General features: G+C 35.9%; 2 protein-coding genes across 2 annotated transcripts in view; one reads left to right on the plus strand and one right to left on the minus strand.

Moving 5' to 3' along the window:
• Nucleotides 1-1534: 1534 nt before the first annotated feature.
• LOC121408971 (E3 ubiquitin-protein ligase TRIM33-like) lies at nucleotides 1535-7028 on the plus strand. Its single transcript, XM_041600722.1, has one exon. The coding sequence runs from the start codon at nucleotides 3245-3247 to the stop codon at nucleotides 5252-5254; it is 2010 nt and encodes a 669-aa protein (XP_041456656.1). The 5' UTR covers nucleotides 1535-3244; the 3' UTR covers nucleotides 5255-7028.
• Nucleotides 7029-10426: 3398 nt separating this feature from the next.
• LOC121408973 (PHD finger protein 12-like) overlaps nucleotides 10427-21689 on the minus strand; it is a 32798-nt gene continuing 21535 nt past the window's right edge. The window contains exons 9-16 of the mRNA XM_041600724.1: nucleotides 21369-21509; nucleotides 20128-21046; nucleotides 19568-19684; nucleotides 18413-18492; nucleotides 17261-17591; nucleotides 16111-16193; nucleotides 15020-15148; nucleotides 10427-13195 (exon numbers count right to left, since the gene is read on the minus strand). Of these exons, the coding sequence (XP_041456658.1) occupies nucleotides 12761-13195; nucleotides 15020-15148; nucleotides 16111-16193; nucleotides 17261-17591; nucleotides 18413-18492; nucleotides 19568-19684; nucleotides 20128-21046; nucleotides 21369-21509 (2235 nt within the window). The 3' untranslated portion in view covers nucleotides 10427-12760. The remainder of the gene's footprint in view (nucleotides 13196-15019; nucleotides 15149-16110; nucleotides 16194-17260; nucleotides 17592-18412; nucleotides 18493-19567; nucleotides 19685-20127; nucleotides 21047-21368; nucleotides 21510-21689) is intronic.

A 21689-nucleotide genomic window follows, 5' to 3' on the forward strand; every position in this document is an offset into this window, starting at 1 on the left:
CTCGTCATGTCTACATCTTTTAGAAGACTGAGATGATCAGATGGCAAGATCTCGGATCCAAGATCTTGCCATCTGGGGAGCGTTTCATGAAAGGACTTGTCGGACGTTTTATCCGACAAGTCCTGTTTTATCCGACATTTACCATATAGTAACAGTGCTTCTCAACCAATCAGAATCCAGGAAAGTTGTCAGATCTGACAACTTGTCGGACGAAAATATTGATGAAACACCCCCTGATCATCTGTTCTATAAAATGCAGACATTACGGTACATTACGAGATTTAAGATCTTGCCATCTAATCATCTCTTCTATAAGATGTAGACATGACGAGATATCCAAGATCTTGTCATCTGATCATCTCTCCCACAGGATGTAGACACGACAAGATCAAAGGTCTTGTCATCTGATCATCTTTCAGACTGGATGCAGACAGGATTTGATCTAAGATCTTGTCATCTGATCGTCTATCCCACGGGATGTAGACATGACGAGATCCGAGATCTCGTCATCTTATCCTTTTCCCTATTATAGAGATGTATACATGACGAGATAATTTAATGAACATGTGGGTGGCACTTTTATGCTTCCTTAAAAAGGCGTTGTGTTTTCCCAATATTTCATTTCATTTCGTTTATTTTCATTTCCACCGTTTACAATCATTGTAAAATAAAAAAATGTGGGAATATTTAGCGCGATTCATGACGATGGTGAGAAACGAGTTAAGATATTAAAATGATCCGAAATTATAGAATATCTTGGGTATGGGGGGGGGTGGGTAAATAATTTTTATTATTCTATTTTTCTATAATATCTGAATTTCTCTGTCAAAATGGGTGCCAGCTTAATCGGTACTTCGGACACTATTGGCGTCGCAGAAAATGATGTGCCGAATCATTAGATTCATACTACAGATATTCAATAATTGATAGAGCCAGTGAAAAATTAGGGCACAATCGGTGTTATGAACAGTTTTTACTTATGAATCAATATGTTATCACTCATCACGTTGCTTGTTTGCATCAATTCAGTCCTTTATATCCTAAATTTGCTTGTAAATTAATCATTGCGCTCTGTCTATATTTGATTTATTTTTACAACAGTATATAGTTTTCTATTCTTTTCTAATTTATTCCATTCCATTCTATTCCAACTTGTAATATTTCATTCAGTCCTGTTCTAATCAGTTCCATTCCGATCATTTTAATTTCATCTCACCCCCCCCCCCTCTCTCTTCATCGCATGGACGTACCTTATCCACAGAAGCGAAATAGTGCCCCCCCCCCCCATCACGTACACACATAAACTGCAACACTGCCCTAGGGGTAGATCCGGGTTTTACCAGGAAGGGGTTGTAACGTACAAAATAATGTTTCCTGCCATGCCCCCCCCCCCCCCCCTCCACCGCACAAAACCAAATCTTATTCAGAAAGTTAATATATAAATTTCTATCGAAGTTGTTTTTTTAGTTTAGGTGAGAAAATATTATAGGTTTTGACATGAACTCGATAATCCTCGTAACATATTGAATTTCAGTAAAGAGGACAAGTTGGGAAAATGCATACTGGTGTGACCAAAGTATTACCACACTCATTCCTAGACATTTCCACTTTAATTATAAAAAAATTAATCCACATTATCATTAAGATTAGTTTCAATTAAATATTGTTTTACTTAGCCATAATTCTCCCTAGACACGTTTCACCTTCTTTGTTTTATACGCCATGTTATTCTTGGGTCATCTGCCCGTATGCTCGAGACCTCTTTATTATTAATTTCCTGGCTTCCGTTTAGCCTCCTCGGTAGCACACAGAGGATTTACGCAAACAGACCGATGACTAACGGCAGACGACCAAAACGTTTTTAAGAGGTGAATCAGAGAATTTCCCGCTTATTTCCCCCTTCACCCAAATTTTCTTGAATTTTATACAAGTTTAGTCAGAATCGAAAGTGCGTCGGGCCTGAAAAGAAGTAACGTTGATCGTTGATCTACTCTTTTATCAGGGTTGATCGAACTATTAGTGACGTTGATCCAGCCGTTATCATCGTTGATCCTTACTTTGTGCAATGATTTCATTTAAATTTGATGGACTTTATCATAAACCTGTCATCACTGTTCCATAGATTTGCATCGGGTTTGAAGTCACGGTAAAATCACAAGATATCACTGCGATCTTCATGAAGACTAATTGAACTTTTTTCACCTGCCAAGAAAAGAAGGATAATCATGCACTTCTTCTTACTGCGACCATAATTGATCATCAACCTGTCACTGGTCACCGCATGTCTGACTTCCTTTTTTTTTAAATCAAGGAAAACAAGTCAGGTTCCCTGGAAAGAACCGTCATAAATTTTTAGTTGCTATTTCGTCTCTTTCTAAAGAGAATTTTAGGTTTCACTGCCAGGAGTCATCTTTTTAAAACCAATCTTGAGCGTGCATAGGATCAACGAATAATTTCATCACAGCTCCCAAATCGTAATTTACTATTTTGGACACGAGTCTGCACGGAAGAAGATTGGCGTGGGATTTGTAGCAATCATCACACCTTGAGATAATTGGTCTGAGTAATTAAACGTTTGACTCAAGCAACAAGATCAATGACCAATAAATAAAAGCATGTTTACGTGGGTGAGCGTGGGACGAGCTCTTACGTCACAATAAGCTAAGTGAGAGACTGGGCATGCAGAGCGATACGGTCAGATAAAAATCATTGTGACGTCTGAACAGTTGAAGTAGATATCGAAAGGTGAATGTCGAGTACACTCGGACCCAAGGAAACTACTTCATTTGAAAGCTACCCTGGATGCAATAATTCAGCTATTGATAGTGAAGCTAAGATATAAAAATAGAATGCTGTTGAAAACATTTTGAGCGGCCGCAACTGCCAGATACCTGACTTTGTGCCTTGCTGCGACAGTTAACTTTAAATATGATGACATTTGAGAAGCTTTTCATAACTAAGAAAGAGACCGTTATGAGAGGCGAGGTTTGAGGGATACATCTGACTGCGGTCACGAGACTTTATAATACCTAAGCAAACGCAGTTAACCTAACTGTTCACTGTGATGCAGATAAGTTTTTTTTACAGTTTTCGACAAGTTGGTCTCTATTTAGAAGTCAACATAATATTTGCGAGTAATTGTGTTCTTTTCATCAACAACCTGTTTCATCGTCAACGGTGCTAACATCGAATATTTTCATAATAACATCTTGAACTTTACAAGATAATTTGTAAACAGTTCAAGATGAACCGGTCAATAAAGTCTTTGCATCCATTCGACGAAGAGTTGGAGTGTGTGATCTGCACAGGTCGTCTGTTAAATGCCAAATTTCTTCAATGTCTTCACAGTTTCTGCGCTGAATGCCTTGAGAGATGTGTGACGGTTAGAGGAAACTTAGAAGGTACCTGCCGCCTCCGATCTATCTCATGTCCTCTCTGTCGCGAAGAAACCATCATACCCGATGCAGGAATCAACGGATTGAAGCCAAATAAGCTAGCAAATAAGGTTGTCCAGGCATTGGAAGGCAACGACCATTGTGCTAAATTGATGGATTCTGAATTATGTTGCGAATCGTGCCGTAACAAGTGTTCTCGAGCAGTTGCTTATTGTCAGGATTGTCGACATTTTATCTGTCGTGATTGTGTGGGATCGCATTCTTCCATGAAACAGATACTGAGTGGACATCGTATCAAACCTCTGAGTGATCTTCGCAGGAGCCTGGTAAAAACAAGGAATGGATACAAGGATGCCAACAATGGAAAGACATGCTACCAGCACAATGGTCAGTCAAAGACACACTTTTGTGAGACATGTTCGATGCTTGTATGCGTCCGTTGCATAGGAGATACCCATCCTGAACCGCATCATATATGTGTTGATGCGAAGGACGCAGTAAAAACGCGGTTACGCAGCATTCAAGAGCTTGTTGAACAAGGCCATGATAAGCAAAAGGAAGTTGCAGAAGCGTTACGCACGATAGATCGTCAACGCAATGAGGCACGTCGAAACGTTCGCCGCTTGCAGCAAGAGATAAATGATGCAGCTGACGCTGCGGTTGAAAATGCACTAAAAAGCATTGACTTTCAGAGACTGACACTTCTTAAAGAAACAGACAGATTAGACGAGTTCCTGACCGGGAAGTATGATGAAATGGAAGCGGCGAGGCTTGGCGTGGGATCTCTTTTGTCTAATGCTAGAAGCTTCGGTGTAAAACTAATGAAGAACCCAAGTGTAAATGTTCTTTTGACCTTTGATAAACTAAACACGACCTTGCAGAATTTGGTTTCTGAACAATGGGACAAAGCTTCAGTAGACTACATCCACGGTATAACTACGAACGTTAGGTTTGAATCGCAGGAGAATTCACAATGGGTGTCGGTAGGTACGCTTGTCGATCCAAACCAGTGGTCACTCTCTCGGAGTATTCCCATTCCCGACTCTAAGTCTGGTGAGGTCTCATCGATGTCGTACTGTTCTGATGGGTCGCTGTTCTTAGCCCATTTCAACGGCATCGTCGAGGAAATGACCGTCGACGGTAAACTAAGCCTCGTCCTCATTTCAAGCTCCGACATCCGCGATATGGCAGTCCTCTCTGACCGCACGATCGTCATCCTTGATGGGACATGGCAGATAGCAGTATATGACCCAACCGGTAAGAAATCCCGCACGATCCATCCGTTAAACGGTAGCACCGGCTTCACCTGTCTTACTGCAGACACAGATGACATGATTTTCGCGGGGGAATTCCATCGGGATACCATATCCGTCTTCGAAAAAGACGGTAACCACGTTGAATCGATACCTGCCGGTGGTATCACACCTTATCGTATTGTTGTCGCGAACTCTGGTCAGATCATCCTCTCACATAGCCCAGCTTCTGTATCCATCTTGAATCGAGATGGTGTCATCCAATGTACAATCCATCGAAAGCAGTGGCAGTATGCTCTCGTCTGCTGTGACACGAAAGAAAATATATACATCCTCTCCGGTAGCCGTGACGAAAAGAAACTCATCTCTGTACACAAATATACATTGGAGGGTTTCATTGTCGAATGCGTTGTCAGACACGTTGAGGTCGATGTGGGCTCATGGCATCCAAGAATTGATTGCACACCTGATGGTAATCTGGCGTTGGTCACCAAATCCAAAGTCGATATCTATAGCACGAGATCTGTGATTAAACGGGAAAGAAAAGAACTAGAAGAAGAGGACTCTCAAACAGATGAGATGCAAGAGGAAATTTGTCCGTCCTGAATTGTTTTTCGTCTTTTCAACATTGTTGTTGAAATCTCGTCACTGTATGTTTTTTTTTGTAGAACTCCGATTGCAAAGAAAGTAATTAAGCCCTTCTGTACAAATCGATAGACACAAATTTACATGATTACGATGCTAAACAAGAGTCAGCTGTGGTATGCTTTGTAAAAATATTGTCTTCAAAACAGGATCACAATGAAAAAAGAAAAGTTTTAAGGAAAATGGTGAAAGATGAAATCAATTTGGGTATTGAGATCAAGATACAACGTTCTATGATTTTATTCTTGAAATTTTTGGTTGTAAGTGGAAAATAAACTGAGACAAATACGCAATACTACTGTATTTTACTTGCGAACATGTACTGCAATAATGACCACTAGTACAGTTTTGGTTGTCAATTTCAATTAAATCTAAGACTTTACCTGCCGCTTATATATAAGGTTGATGCAGAGCAAAGTTTGCTGGTTAGTTGGAATTTCGGAATGTCGTCGCTAATGTTGGTTGGGAGCCATTAAATTATGTATTTCGGAAATGTAATGATCTATGTTTTGATAAACCTGATGGCCTATTTTTGGCCAATCAAATTTATCAATACCCGGGCATTCAATAACACGGACAGGTTATGACGTAAGCTATGACGTAAGCCATTTTAATCGAATTACCATTTCATGGTCAATTAGGGTAATCTATTTTTATGACATTGGTTTATGAATTCAGGGGTGGCGCCAGGGTATTCTGATAGGGGGCGACCTAAAACGTAAAGTTTTCTCAGTTGAACAGTTTATATGACCAAGATTTCTCTTTTATCACTTTTCTCCCCCACTACTTGAGAAATAAGGGGCACCCCCCTCCCCATACCACCGCCTATTATGAATAAACTTGTCATCTATTGTAGATAAGGAAATATATTATGTCTCACATCCCGCATGAAAGAAGCAATTTATGAAGTTTACAAGAAGCTTCGTCTATCAGGCAATGATTTTCACAAATCAAACACCAAGCAAGACGATATATAACAGCAATCATAACCTCGAATTAGACCCCATTTATTCCTTTATTTTCATTTTTTGTAAAGCTGTATCTCCCCATTAGTCTTTATGCTACGAAAAAAATATGGCCAAATAGCATTTGAAGTCAAAGTCTTGTAAGTACGCGCATGTTAATCGCAAAAACGTAGGAGTGTATGACATTTCATCTCTATTTGTCTAAAACATGTGTATACAATGTAAATAACAATTATACATAGTTTATATACATGTATTAGTATAGTTTGTAATATATTTCACGTACATAATATATATTATCACACGTTCTCACAACCATGATGCTTATCCTACACATTATTCACAGACTACATCAATTTTATTCAAAACTTGTATCAACTTATATATGAGACCTCTTTATTTGTTTTTATTAAAGAAATGTCAATGTTGGATTATCATAAACAGGCTTTAAAAACACACATTTCCTTTGACAAAATAATAGCATTTCGTCCATTGTTTTTCGTGAAATTCAGGAAAAAATGTTTTGAAAATTCAATATGTATATTTTGAAAAAAAAAAACTAAACTTTTGTTGTTGAGTGATCCAACGAATCAATTCGTATGAAAACGATGATACGTAATTGCTATTCGTCGATTGTGTGGACACGATATTTATATTCGAAGAAAAATTAATGGATGAAAAATAGCCCATGTATTGATTCGAAAGTTATCAATATCTGTATCATGCTTGACATCTGTGAATACATATTACTTGTTCATTTTCATAATTTGTTACCGTTTACATAAAATAGATAGAAAATTGCAACTCACTGTGCAATAGAATATTTTTTATTTTGTGATTTTGCTTAATGGAAATGAGAAACAGAAATTAAGTTGGTGAGACATGAAAATAAGAGAAACGGAACGAAAAAAAATAGGGGGTAGCGCAAAAGAGAGAGGGACTGCGAATTAAAGAGGGAAATGCGAAAAAGTAAGTGAAAAATTAAGTGAAAGGGGAAAAAAGAAAGTGAAAGAAAGAAAACAGGGGGAATGAGAAATGGACAAGAAGGGAAAGAATGGTAGAGAAGGCGAAGAGAGTGGGGGAGGAGAAAGAGAAGGGGTGAAGAGAGCGAAGGAGAAAGATACGATGTATAATCCCGTGTGTAACTCACTTATCTCGATCTTTATCACGTACAAAAGAAAAAAAATCACTAAATGCGCATGCGCTAATGCTTCTCGAAGGGAATTTCCCCATTTGATGGGGATTTCCCCCTCTGGAATGAATGACCGATCAGTGATTGTCTCGAAAGAGCGTGTCTTTTTTCAGTTGTCAAAATGAATTACTAAGCTAAGTATAGATGATGGTGTAATCGGTAACACCAAGTTGCTTACTCTTCTTTTTATCTTGGACAAGTGCACAACAAACAGGCTTATATTGTGGTCTTGGTTAACCTTTAACAAGTCCAAATTTAAATCACGTCTATATTAGCTAAACACCAACCACACTGGCCGAATGAGTTACTGGCGCATTTTTTTTTTACCAGGTGAGAATTATTTTTCCTGAAGCCACAACTTTAATTCTAATATTTTACAATCAAATATTTCTTAGTTATTTTCTTCTAACTGATTACTAGTAACTATTTCATCATGCAAAATTCAACTAATTTTGGTCAATTAAAATAAAATCAACCACTTACATTTCTTTTTTCTCCTCGATATACATGTACATTTATCACTTATGTTTGCATAACATACATTCTTTCTTCCTTCCCACTCTCCCCCTTTTCTCCATCCACCTTCCCATCTATCACAATTCTTTATATTCATCTCTCTATTTACCCCCCCCCCCTTCACCTCTCAATAATAATCCAATATGCTCTCTTTCTCCTTCTTTCCTACCACATCTCTTCATTTTCATCTCTTTTATCCTAACTTATGGTAATGTTAAACAGGTCACTTGAAAAGAAAGAATACCAACTTGGCTAGTCTTCAACTCTTTGGATAATAATGCATGTTTTTTCATTGTAATTTTTTTCTTCAAACAATTTACAATCTGCATGTCTTTGTTTTCATTTTTTAAAGAATGTACAATTTAATTTTTTAACATTATCTGTACAATAAATCAGTATTACAAGATATACTGAACAAGATTCATATCAATTTTTTCAATGTGAAAAATCTTCACTGCATTATCTATACATAATTAATGTATATACACACATTTACAACTCATTCTCCCTTTAAACAAATTTCTAAATCATAACTATATTATAATCCAAAGTGCATCACTGACTTAGTATGAAGGGAAGATAATAATAACCAACTCTCACATATTATACTTTATAACAGAAGGCAACAAAAACTTGCACGGCGCTGTTCATTAATGCCTACTATTTCCAGAAATTATTTTGCTACTGAAATTTTGATATAAAGCACATTGATTTCTTATCTACTCTCAAAGCATGTTAAAAATATATACCGTAATCATTAATGACCATAAATTGGTATTACAGACAGGATGATTTCATGAAGAACAATTGAAAAATATGAGACGAATGAAAGATAAAAAAGACAGAAAGAATTGAAATAGAAAGGGGGGGGGACAAAGTAGTGGTATCTATTGAAATAAAAGGGGGAAAAGAAAAAAAACATCCCTTGATCAATTTGCTACATTATTATAGAGAGAGCAAAAATCCTTGATATTCATAATTCAATTACAAAAACTGAACTCTAAATTACCAGTCAGTTTAGGGTTTATAGGAAATAAGATACAACTCAATTATTTGCAAGGAGTAGCATGAAAGGCTTTCTAAAACGGAAATATTGATTCAGATGATACTTTAGTTGAACAAGAAATCTTCTAGTCTAATTTGATGGGGCTTAAACATGATGTACCGGTATGTAATCCTATACAAGAGCATTTTATCTAAATGTGCTCTTTTCAAATACCTAAAAAATACATTCATCCCATACAAAGATCTGATCATTCTTTAACTGGAATTTAGAATTCCCCATTAAAGATTTATATAAATATGAACGAAATGAACAGAGAAAGAGATTCAAACATGAAAAAAATGTAAATCCTTTAAGGCAGAGCATTACCATCTAAAATCTTATCAAGAGTGAACGTACCCTGATGATTTTGTAGTTTCTTTAACCAATAATACAAGCTTTGTTCACACACTGGACCGTATCGTTTCAACAATAAATAGCGATCGCAATGAACAATGACCTGTTTTAAGGCTTTTTTTAAATTTAAGTTTGTGCAAAGTTACACTTATACTGTATTTTTTTTTTAAACTGTTTACTATTGAGAAGCCTATTAACCAAACAGCCAACAAATACAAAGGAACATAAATCTTACAAAGATTTTCTCCATTTTAATGCCAAATTGCTAAGTATCAGGCCTGAGATGGTCATGCTAAAACATTTAAATTCATTCAGTGCAATAAGATTTCTGTTAAATTTTTCTTATTTCGGTGTTCCAAAAACATTAATTTTGATGTACAAAAATAATAATAAGTGACACCAGCACAATTTGAGGTAATGAATTCCACCAAGGCATAAACACTCACTAGGTTTGGTGTTTTAGCTTTCTCCCAATTTGGAGTTTAAGAGTCAAACCTTTAATGAATGGAATATAACTATGGAAGTCAAATTGGTATGTTTTATTTTGTCATTTTCTTGTCTGGGTTTCTTTTTAAATTCGATTTCTACCTTAAATAGTGGTCAGCATTTTATGCATGCTTTTTCCCTGAAGAAGGCGCAAGAAATCTCCATGCAGTGACCAATACTGAATGAAACGACAACCTACTTTTTGAGATGCCACAGACATCAATATTTATAATATTGATAAAGATTTTATTTTTGTTGGAACTATTGGGATTACAGATTCTGAAAGGTAAGACGCCATTGTAATAATGAAAGAAACGGTTCCCACATGACTCAGCACTACGAAGTGTAATTGTGAAGACAAAATAAAGTCAAACATAATTATGACTAGAATTATCCCTCTGGAAATTCAATGATCATAGTAATTATAGCATAATTTTGTAATTAGTTTGTTTCATACCCAGAAAAAAAGTCATAGCAAACATCTATGTCCAGGGCTCCATAACACAAAGCTTTGCGATGAATCGCAAATATGAAAGAACCGCACTGATTGGTCCCTGGTCAGTATTTTAAACCAAATGCGCGTGTAACATTGATATTGATTGGTCAGTTCATTTAGCGATTGATTGCTAATCTTTGTGTTACGGAGCCCAGATTGCATTGATAATGGAACTCTTGATCATATACCTATGTCACATAATTAAAAATGATTGCATAATTGAATGCATATATCTAATAATAGAGGCATTTTTAATTGATCCTGTCAATCATGACTATATTCTAAATCTGTGAAAGCAATGAAGGACCAAGAGAATCATCCATCAGAATAGTTTTATTCAGTTTCATTATCATCATTCCAAATACTTGTAAATGTTTAATATTGAAATACTAATAAAGTAAAAATAACCCATCTGACCCTTCAGGCCGGATGAGCTAAAAAATGTTAATAAGTTTGTTGAGATGTCCATTATAAACAGGTATTATATATTTCTTTCCCCAAGATACCCCCCCAAATACAAAATCTGACAGTGAAAATAATGCATTCCAATCCATAATCTTGAAAGGCACCAATATCCAGGTGCAGATAATGCTATTTCAAGAACTACCTAACTGTCTGTCCATGATCCTAACTGGCAAGACACAGACAATGACTAGCTGAATGCAATCCGAAGATTGTATGGTTTCAGTAGAGTTCATAAGGTGGATAAGTAGTTACAAAAGCACATGAATTGGGCAAAACTAGCTACAACCTTGGGGCACATGCAATAAAGAACCAAGTAAAATATTCTGCCCAAACATTTCAGGGGGTAATCAGAACGATCTGATTCTGACTAAAATGAGCACTTGATTCCTAGTTGCATTTGGTATATAATGCATCACTGCATTGATCAGATCACGGATATGTGATGCATGCTACCATAAATTAATTGAGATAAAAGTCAAATATCACGAGTGTGATGACACTTGCAAATAACCCTAAGTCAGAGCTAAATCTTGATAAAACATCCCGCCCCAAGCTTACTTTGTCATATTTTGAATATAAGGGCATCTGAAGAGCTCATAGCAGCTGCATTCATCATTCTTTCCAACTTGACTATCCCTATTACAATTCTTCCACATCATGGAAACATTGCTCCAAAGACATGTGTCATGTACGCACTACAAACATGAAACCAGGGTAAGAATTGGCCTTATCACACTCACACCGTGTTCCTCTAACCTCTATATACCCTCCTCCTATCACCCTTCAACAACATGCATGCAGGAAGTACACTGTCTGGAATGTGTCCAAAAAAGGATATATGATCTGGGTAAGAGAGGAGGGAGAAGAGGAGGGAGTAGTGGATTGTCTTATGCTTACACAGCTGCCTAGCCTTTTACTCTCTCTCTTTGGTGAGAAATTAGAAATGGAACCAAACATACATGGTGCTCATGTAAAGACATAACATAGAAATTAAGGAATTTTTTTTGTTTGTAATGTGTGAATGGGAAGACTTGGAGAAAGAATAACGGTCTATAAGCATAGAAGTGTGTAGAATGTAATCATAGGTATGGAAATGGTATGTTGTGCATACAGCCAATGGTGAGATATAATCTGCCCCTCCCCAAGAGATTTCAGCTTGCACATCAAGCATTGTGTAATCTGCAAGCTTTTGTAGTCAATTCTGAAATTTCATTTTTAAAAATTACCCGTAATCTATGCATGAAACCCTAGGGGAAAAAATGGACATGATAGAAAATCTAGTATTAAAAATGTCATGTTGGCTTATTTTCAAATAAGGATCGTATATACGTAGTTGTGAACATGAATGCATAGACTGAAAATTATATGAGTCAACAGACTTAAATAGCTAACAAATCACATGCTTTATAATCCTATAGAGAGGCTGCATACAATTTCAGTGCCCTTCCATACAAGGGATGAAGGATACACAATGGAACAAAAAACACCATTGACATGGTCTTTACATTTCCCTGACAAAAGAATTTTGTAACTGAAGTCTAGATTTTGGTAAAAGGCACATTAACAAAAAAAAACTCAGAAAGCATTGCAATAAGAGACAATATATAATGATTCTAGAACCTCAGGAAAGATGAATCAATATCCATTTCAACTGCCCACCCATAACATTCTCATGTCTGACTCTGATTCCATCAATCTTCTTATCAATAAAAAAAAGTCAGAATTCTATGATACCTGAATTCACAGGCAATGACAAGGTGAAAAGGCTTAATTTTAGTATCTTAGAACAGTGATGCTTAGTATGCAAGGAATACATACTGTTTAGCTTACTTCTCAGTGGGATGTGGTTATCCTAAGAGAAAAGGATGAAAAGTACAAAAAAAACACTAATCATAACAAACCCATATACTGCTGGTAATCGAAGAACATAATTCTGAATGATAGCTGATTACGGTAATGACGTTGCTGATTGTGACCTCACAAGAGTCTGAGGAAATGTTTTCCGTGCAGGTATTGACGTTGATGAAGAATTAACTACCACTGATTTCTTGTTATCTTGAAATAAACTCGTAGATGAAGCCTTTGGTGTTTGAATTGTTCTTGTAACATTCTCGGTAATACTGAATACAAAGCTGAGACAACCAATTTTGATAAAGCTCCCATGATGCAACAAGGCAGAGCCTTCCCATCCTGCCTTGCTGTCACCTTGCAGCACTGAGCTCCCACCACGGCAAGCACACGGAGAGTAATGGTCATTGGGCATGGAACTCATACGCTGGGGTAACTCAGGTTCTTTCTCTTGCTTGACATTATGTCGACTCTTGCCATCTTTCATGAGTCTCTCACTGAATCGAACTTTCCTCTTGTCAATGATCTTCCGAACCTGAAATGTAAAAAAAAAAGCAAATTTCCTTGTCAATTTCAGATAACATGCTCCACCAAAACAGTTGATGCACATATGAATGTTATTCTAAATAGACTTTAAAGAGAAATGCCAGTAGTTGCAGTAAACACTGATTTCATGAGAAAGTCTGTAAAACCAGGCTTAATTGTCAGTATATCATCGAGGATCTAGATCTGGTACAGTCACATAAACTGAACTTTGTGAAATCTTGAAATCTACGCTGAAAAATATTCACACTGAAGATCACCAACACAGATAAGCGCACGTGGGACAGTGTATTATTATTGCTTTGAATGTTGTGCCCGATGCTTGACCCAAATCCTGTGCTTATTTGCTAATTTCTCAGCAATTACACAATTTCTTCCAGAATCCTTTGGCACATATTCTTTATTTATACAAACAGACACTTTGGTGGTCATTTCATTGGATTCTGTACCGATATCGTTACCAAAACTGGCATTTACCTTTAACCCTATCAAGGCCGGGATATTTTGGGAGTTCATTTGGCCGAAAATTGGCACGCGGGTTGCCTGGGACATAATCTACAAAATTGTTTAGTAATTTATTTCATGCGAATCGCTATTAAGTGATTATGCTTATTTATGTGTAATTAGTATGCGAAATCATACTTTTCCCTCTAAACTCCCTAAATAAAGCTCCAAATGTACTAATTTTTGGTATAGAAACTCTTTGTGGTTTTCTTAGCAAGTGTACACGAACAGAATTTCAATATCAAATCATTTTCTTATGTATTATACCGGTATTTGTTTTTTGCAATTTCTTATATTTCTTTGTTTTTTTGACCCTTTGTTTTTCATTGTTTTTTCAATGAAATTTGTTGGGGAAAAGCATAAAATAAATACATTTAGACCAGCAAAACTAAAAATATCATACATTTATGAGTTTTGGTTGATAACACAATTTGCATTGACTTTGTACTAAAAACCACATTTTTGAGCAATTTTTGGTCAGACATGCACTTATATAATGTTGCGTAATTTCAGAACCACGTACCCGGGTGACGCAAAATTGGTCTCAAAAGTTGCGCAGGACTTGAAAGTAAAAAGTCAGCGAGCGGCGTGGTCAAAAAATTTCACTCAGTGAAAATAATGCGCGAGGCCCCCCCGGCCTAGATAGGATTAAGCTTAATACAAGTATGGGAGGGGCTAGGAGAGCTTTTTAAAGGACTGACTGGGCAATAACTCAGCATGTAATATCAGACTTACATTTTTTCTGTCCATTGTTACATAAAGAAGGAAATCTTATACTTTATAAGAAAAGTTATGAGATCATCAGTTCATTTAAATATATGAAAATAGTCTGCTTCGACATACGGAATAAAATAGTCACAAATGGTTTAGTAAATGCCGTAGAAATAAAATTGTAGTTTTAAAAGGAGCATAGCTCTCAAAAATGAAGGTAAAGTCACACTCGTCAGTGCCCATGATGTGACAACAACAAAAAGAGAGAATTCAAAATCCGTTTTGACTTTTCCTTTCATTTTTTTAAAGCTACACTCCTTTTAAAATCTGATTTTATTTCTACAGCATTTACTAAACCATTTGAATATATATATATATGTATCAAAATAATTGTTTCATATTTACTAGACAATAAATTATCAATCCCTTTAAAATATTTTATTCATCTCTTACATAAAGATTTCATGAGGACACTCCACCCTATTGTGAAATGAAGCACTAATTATGTACCATCTAAACACCTCCCTTTATTTCAGCACTGAGCACATTTAACAAGGTTAGCAAGCAATCATTTATATATTAAAGTATATGATTAACTTACATTTCTGACCATAGGAGACGCCCTTGGTAAATGAGATGACCATTTATCTGATGAGTCGCAGGAGAAGATGACATTGTCTACATTGGTGCCATACTCACTGTAGTTGATTAGCTCATATAACCTTGTAGTCTGAAAATTTGCATGAATAATCAAGAATTTAAGAGGAAAGAAAACCAAATATATCTACTCATATATCAAAAGGGAAATAATTCTAAGTCTAGGCCCTCCAAGGCACAGCCCATTATTAACACTTCAATCAACAAATCTGGATTGAGACAAGATCAGCACACACTACAGTCTACTCATGCCCCCAAAAGTTTTGGATGGGACATAAAACAGTTTCATTCATAGGTAAGCGTAAGATTCAGAACACTTTTCTGTTTCCCCCAAACCAACAAAATAAAATTTGCATGTATTTTTCATTTATTGTATTTGTAATCTCTTATTAGATGTTAGATTCACTGACAGGATGTTTCTTAAATAAATCAAACACAACATAAGTTTTAACACATGAGAATCAAATAAGCTATTATGTTCCTTAATGACATAATAAATATACTTCAATAAGCAAGCAGTAAAGTAAGAAACATTACATCACAATCATATATTTAATGTTTCAGGTTATGTCTTGATACCCGAACTACTGACTTTTGATTTCTATTTGAAGGAATGCTCTCAGTGTTTTCTTGTTTTTTAAATATGGTTTCACCACATGAAAAGAATATACAGTTGAAATGTCTCTTTTCCAATATGTAATTTTCAAAGTGCAGTTTTACCTTCAGTCAAACAAGATTTCCAGCCTCTCAATTTTTTTTTTTCACACCACTCATATGTATAGACAAGATAGTGATTTAATCTATCATAAATGTGTTCAACTGACTGATGATAACTTATTGCAAAAAGCCTATGAAAACAATAACAACAGAGGTAACAACACAAACTGTGGCAAAAAAAACCCTTAAAAATATTGTAAACAACACAGGAGCATCACCAACACCAAGAGCAAGAAAAGAAATATACACCACAATCCCCATCACTACCAATGAAGATAAATAATAAGAACACTCATAAGAATAACAAGAGCACCTTACCTCATCATAGAATATACATGCATGCTTGGAAGATACAAAATTACAATGCCCATAGTTCCTTAAACAAACATCATTGTCACGCCCTGGATAGAGAGAATAGAAAGGAAATGTGATGTTAATAAGATCTTAAAGGGAAAGTCCACCCTATGATTAAAATATATTTAGAATACATAGAAACCAGAATTACTTGTTGATGTAAGGCAAATTCTAATTAAGTAGGTAAGTCATATTTTTAAAGACAACACATACTGACAAGAAGATGGTGTAGCTTACAAGCATCACTCTCAACTACTCTGCAAAGAAAGTTCAACTTTATTATGAGTTTGATTTTTCTTAAAAATTTTTAAAGATGATATAATTTGCAATCACAAATTTGTCTATCATCCTCTGTACTGATAAACAGAGGTACATACATGGTACTACCAATCAATGGGTTTCCAAAAATGTCAACAGAATGCATATGTACCCACTTGAGATTTAAAAGGTAGACATTGGATGATTTCAAATTTGGTGTTGGTATTGGAAGTACAATTTAGATTGCTTTCCATAGTTGTAACGCCTAATCTGAGTTTACAAAAATGGTCCAAATCAAATCATTAATAACTCAAAACTTCATGTTCCAAAACCAATCTCATTCTGGGCTGATGCAAAAAAAAAAACACCTACAGGTCAAAATCGAACTTGAAACCACCCATTTATATCACAAAATATGACACCAGCATATTGCAAGCATTAACAAAGTTTAATGAAGAAATACTTTTTGTAAGATACTAGGAATAGAAAACTAATCCATAAATCCCTGGGATGACTGAAAGAATGTGTTTCGGAAATTTGAAGGAGAATCCCTTTTTGTTTGAATTACTAGGTAATTTATTTTGTGTGAAATCTCATCTGAATCAAATTCCTCTCTTGAAAAATAAAGCAACTAGTCCATGTCAAGGTACAACTATCCCTTTGAATATATAATCTATGGCATCCACATTGGTTTCCTTTCCCAAACATCTTAGATACTGTTGCTCTTGCAGATATCTAGAGAAATTCCATTTGTAGCATTGTAATCAATAACAGGAACCACTGTTCCGTGTTTGCCTTGGTGAAGTGGTTCTTCAGCACCCTTCGTAACATGGCACCAGACAACCCTAGAGCTCACCTGATCCTATATGCAGAGACCTGTAGCACATTGGAACCGGTGTACCAGGACCTTTCCCGTTCATGGGACACACCATGGCCCTAGCCCGCACCGTATGAGACAGCCCTGTAGAGGAAACACCATGGACGGTACCAGATGATGGTAATGTGGATGTGTGCAATGGTACACTGCTTACTGTGGTGGTACCACCTGTACTAAATGTATGTATTGACGAGGTACCCTGATTGATGGCAGCAGCAGTGGTGGATGCCGAGGAGTAGGATGACGGTGATGATGATACAGTGTTCGTTGTAGTTTTCTTGTTGACTATCGTAGTCTGCAAGGTTTGAGTCTAGGATATGTAAATCAAATTCAGATACAATTACAAAGCTGAATGAACCGAATGTTCAATTTTGCTTAGAAATATTGACATAAAGTACCTTCAACCTGAACTATTCAATCACATTGCTAATCATGAGGTCATTGTTATGCTATAAACAACATCAACAGAGATATTCAATAAAAGAGGATTATCTGAGGCTATCATACTATAACTGTTCACTGCTTATTAATGATATTATTTGTAATCACTTTTCGAACTCTTTTACTTTTCATTTATATATTTAATTTCCAATAACAAGGGTAGTTAGTACCTTCAATGGTTAAGTTACAGCATTATTTTATATACAAATACCATTAGCAAATGTTTATACATAAAGTTGTCTTACACTTTAAAATCTAAACCAGTATTAATCTTTCAGGTAGCAAACAATATTTTTATCAAATTACTATTTACTGGAATACATGTAGCTATAAAATTTTGAGAAAAGCAATGAAATATAACACTGCAGCATTTAACTGATATACTTTTAATACACACAAGGTTACAATGATGGCATCCAAAGGGTTTTTCACAAAATGAAAAGAAAACAAAAAGAAAGACAATATATGCTGCTGCTGAAGTTTCAAATCACACATAACATATTTTTTTAATACTACACAAAAGAGCATAACTGTATTATACTGGGAATTAATGTATGATGAATTTAATCTATGTGAAACACCTCTGGAACTATTAAAAACAATGGTTAAGCCATTACTTGGCCAATCCACAGTTAAACCTGTTGTCATATGTAAAAGGCCCATTGTAAGGTGTGTGAAAGATGGTCTTACCTTTTGAGGTAATAATTGCTGTAATCTCTGCCAGGCAAGAATCTGGACCAGCCTCTCATCTAACTTACTCAACTCCACTTCTGGTAATTGGGGAAAAGTGCAAAATAAAAAACTTGTCATACTCTTATAAAGTTCATCTTGAACTTTTGAATGACATCAAAGTTAATTTGATTTTCTGTTCTTTTCTATCTATTGACAAGTCACTTTCTCATTTATAGTTTTTCTTATTATACATAATCTATATCTAGATGCACCAATGCCCTGTAACATACAACATCTGAAAAATTGTTAATATAAATTTAGGGCAAACATGGCCCTGTATTTTAAAGGAAAATGAAACCTTTGGAACAAGTGGGCTTGTGTAGAAAGAGCAAAATCAAAGAATAAGATCAAAGAAAGTTTGAGAAAAATCAGACAAATAATGAGAAAGTTATGAGCATTTGAATATTGCAATCACTAATGCTATGGAGATCCTCTCATTGACAATGCGATAAAGATATGACGTCACATGTGAACAACTTTCCCTGTGGAGACTATAAAATACCCCTAAAATAGTCCTTTTTTGCTCATTCTAATGGTAATACAAACTCTTTATCCATAATGTATTCTTTTAAGATCTGTATTACATGCCCTCCTATAGAGGATACATGATCTACTGATAGATGTGATAAAAGAGGCATTTCAAGTGAAATATATAGAAAAGTAAAGTTGTTCACTTGTGACATCACACATCTTTGTCACATTGCCAACTGGAGGATCTACATTGTAATAACGATCTAAAATTCAAATGCTCATAACTTTCTTATTATTTATTCAATTTTTCTCAAACTTTTGTTGATCTGTTTCTTTGATTTTTCTATTTTCGCACAAGCTATATTGTTTCAAAGGTTTCTTTTTAATGAAAGAATAAATCCACATAAACACAAACCATTCAAAATTAATTATACAGGCACCTCAAAATAAATTCTAACCCACATAACATCCAGCAGAATGGTTTATCCAAAAAGTATACAAATGCTTCAATGACAATTATCAACAAATATTTGGACAGTCTTATAATTTCTAGTTCTTCTTTCTTGAATGTTTTCTAATGAAAATCATGAAGTGCAAAAAAAAAATAACAATAAGACTGAGAGAATAAAAGGTGATACATACCTCCATTGCCATCTATACATGATTGTAGAGAGCTATTGAGATTGATAATAGCAGGTGATGAACCCAAGGTTGCAGGTGTGATCTTACCAGAGTTCAAAGGTGAAGGACTCAACTTACCTGTCAAAGGTCAAATTATATGACAAAACAAAGATTTAGAAAACAAGTTCCTTGCTGGAATAATATACTATCATGTCATGATCCATGATATCTTAAGACAGAGTTACATTTGAATCAATAGGAGTTACATTATTATATTTTAGAATTTCAGAACCAACAAGGAAAATCCAAGCAATTTCCCATAATTCAATTCAGCTGATTAAAAAACATCATAACAGATGAGTATCAAGGATTACAAACCTATATTATCAATGTCAAGTAGAAAACAAAGTGGATCTTATTGCTCTTTTTCTCTTTCTACCTTTATTTTTACTAATTTATCATTATTATTTATTTATCGATTTATAATTGATTTATAATATATTTATAAATACATATTAACTATTTATTAATTTTTGTGGGGGGCGGGGTGGGGTTCATTTAAAATATGAAGTATTTCTCACCAGAGGAAGCTGGTATTGTCACTACTCTTCCTGTTAATCCTGGTGACCCTTGACCTACACCAACAGCCATCTTGGTTGGCATGGTGATGGTGGTAAACTTGAGGTTTCCTGCTTGCGTTGTAGACACAACCTTAGCAGACGATGGTACCACCACGCTTCCACTACTGAGCATGACCGTTGATGTCGCATTGGTCTTTGCTGATGTGCAGGTCACTGCAGGTGGTGACTTGACCCCTGCAGGGGTCACTCTCTGCATGGAGGTCACGACCTTTGACTCCGAGCTATCACTGTTTGTTATACTACCATTCATAATGCTAGTGGATGGAGAGTCATGTAACGTCTTTTCCTCTGAGGATAGAGATGTTCCATTGTTTTTCGTCTTGACCATGACGTGGTTGTTCAAGTGCTCAGCTGCTTCTAAGACAAGGTCCGTTTTGCTCTTGTACAAGCTTGATGGCCCATTTGACATAAATGATGTAACTGCACTAATTGGTTTGAGTGGTCCATTGTGCAAAGCCTTTAAATCTGCAACCGTTCTAATTTTTGGTTCTTGCGTGTCAATCAAATCATACTTATAAACATCCCTTTTGGCAGTCCGAAATTCTCTGCTCAAAGACTCTACTACATTTGTGTCTTTCATGCTGCAAGAGTTTGTGGTGGTTGTTGTAACCGTGGTAGTGCTCTTTGCTTCCGGGTTAGTGGACGCAATGCTGGATGATGTAACACTCGATGATGTATCACTGACCGGTGTTGTGCTGTGACTGGACGGTGTGGCTGTGACTATGGTTGGAGCAGATGAAGGCTTCGAGAGCATAGAAGCAGTGATGATTTTTGGTTTAATGGTAGGTTCTTTAGGTAGTGACTTCTGAGCTAAATGTCTTGCTATACTTGTCTGCAGAGCCACCACACCTTTCAACCACTGTGAATACAAAAATATATATTTGCACATTCAACTATGAAATGACAATTAATGTTTGAAGCATTCTATTATCAAATGTATTCTCTGTACAATACACAATCTCTCCTAGAGGGTGTATCCAAGACCTCATTTACACATACATTGTTTTGTTAGAAATACTGAGCAGGAACCAATCAGAACTGTTCTTTCATATTTGCAATCCATCACAAACAAATGTTGTGGGCCCCCATCGCCTCTTGAAAGAAAAGATAACTACTAAAGTTACTAATTAACTTACTATTTCAAAATGAGTGATTTTAAAAGAAAGAAGACAAATACAGACCTCTTCTTGTTCTTCCTGCTGAGTTAGAGGACCAGGTTTCTTGACTTCATCCACAGGGCCTATCATAGGAAGGGGGCGCTCATGGCAGAGTGGGAGTAATGGAGGAGGCAGTGCATATTGATTCTTGATGGCTTCAGGTACCTGTTGGGAAAAGGTGGAAGAGTTTTAGTTGTTACCAAAGGTAATCTCTCATATAAAAAACACTAGTTGATGAAGATTAAGCGATACATCTGAAAACTATTCTGAAAACTAAACTTCAGTAGCTAACCTTTGTCATGCCATGCTTAACCCTAAAAACACTGGGGGGCTGATTCAGCCCCC

Source organism: Lytechinus variegatus, chromosome 2, assembly GCF_018143015.1.
Source record: "Lytechinus variegatus isolate NC3 chromosome 2, Lvar_3.0, whole genome shotgun sequence".
In the NCBI taxonomy this organism is placed as follows: Eukaryota; Metazoa; Echinodermata; class Echinoidea; order Temnopleuroida; family Toxopneustidae; genus Lytechinus; species Lytechinus variegatus.

What these genes read in the sequence shown, in the direction of transcription:
- LOC121408971 (XM_041600722.1), top strand. Translation starts at nt 3,245, where the DNA reads ATGAACCGGTCAATAAAGTCTTTGCATCCATTCGACGAAGAGTTGGAG.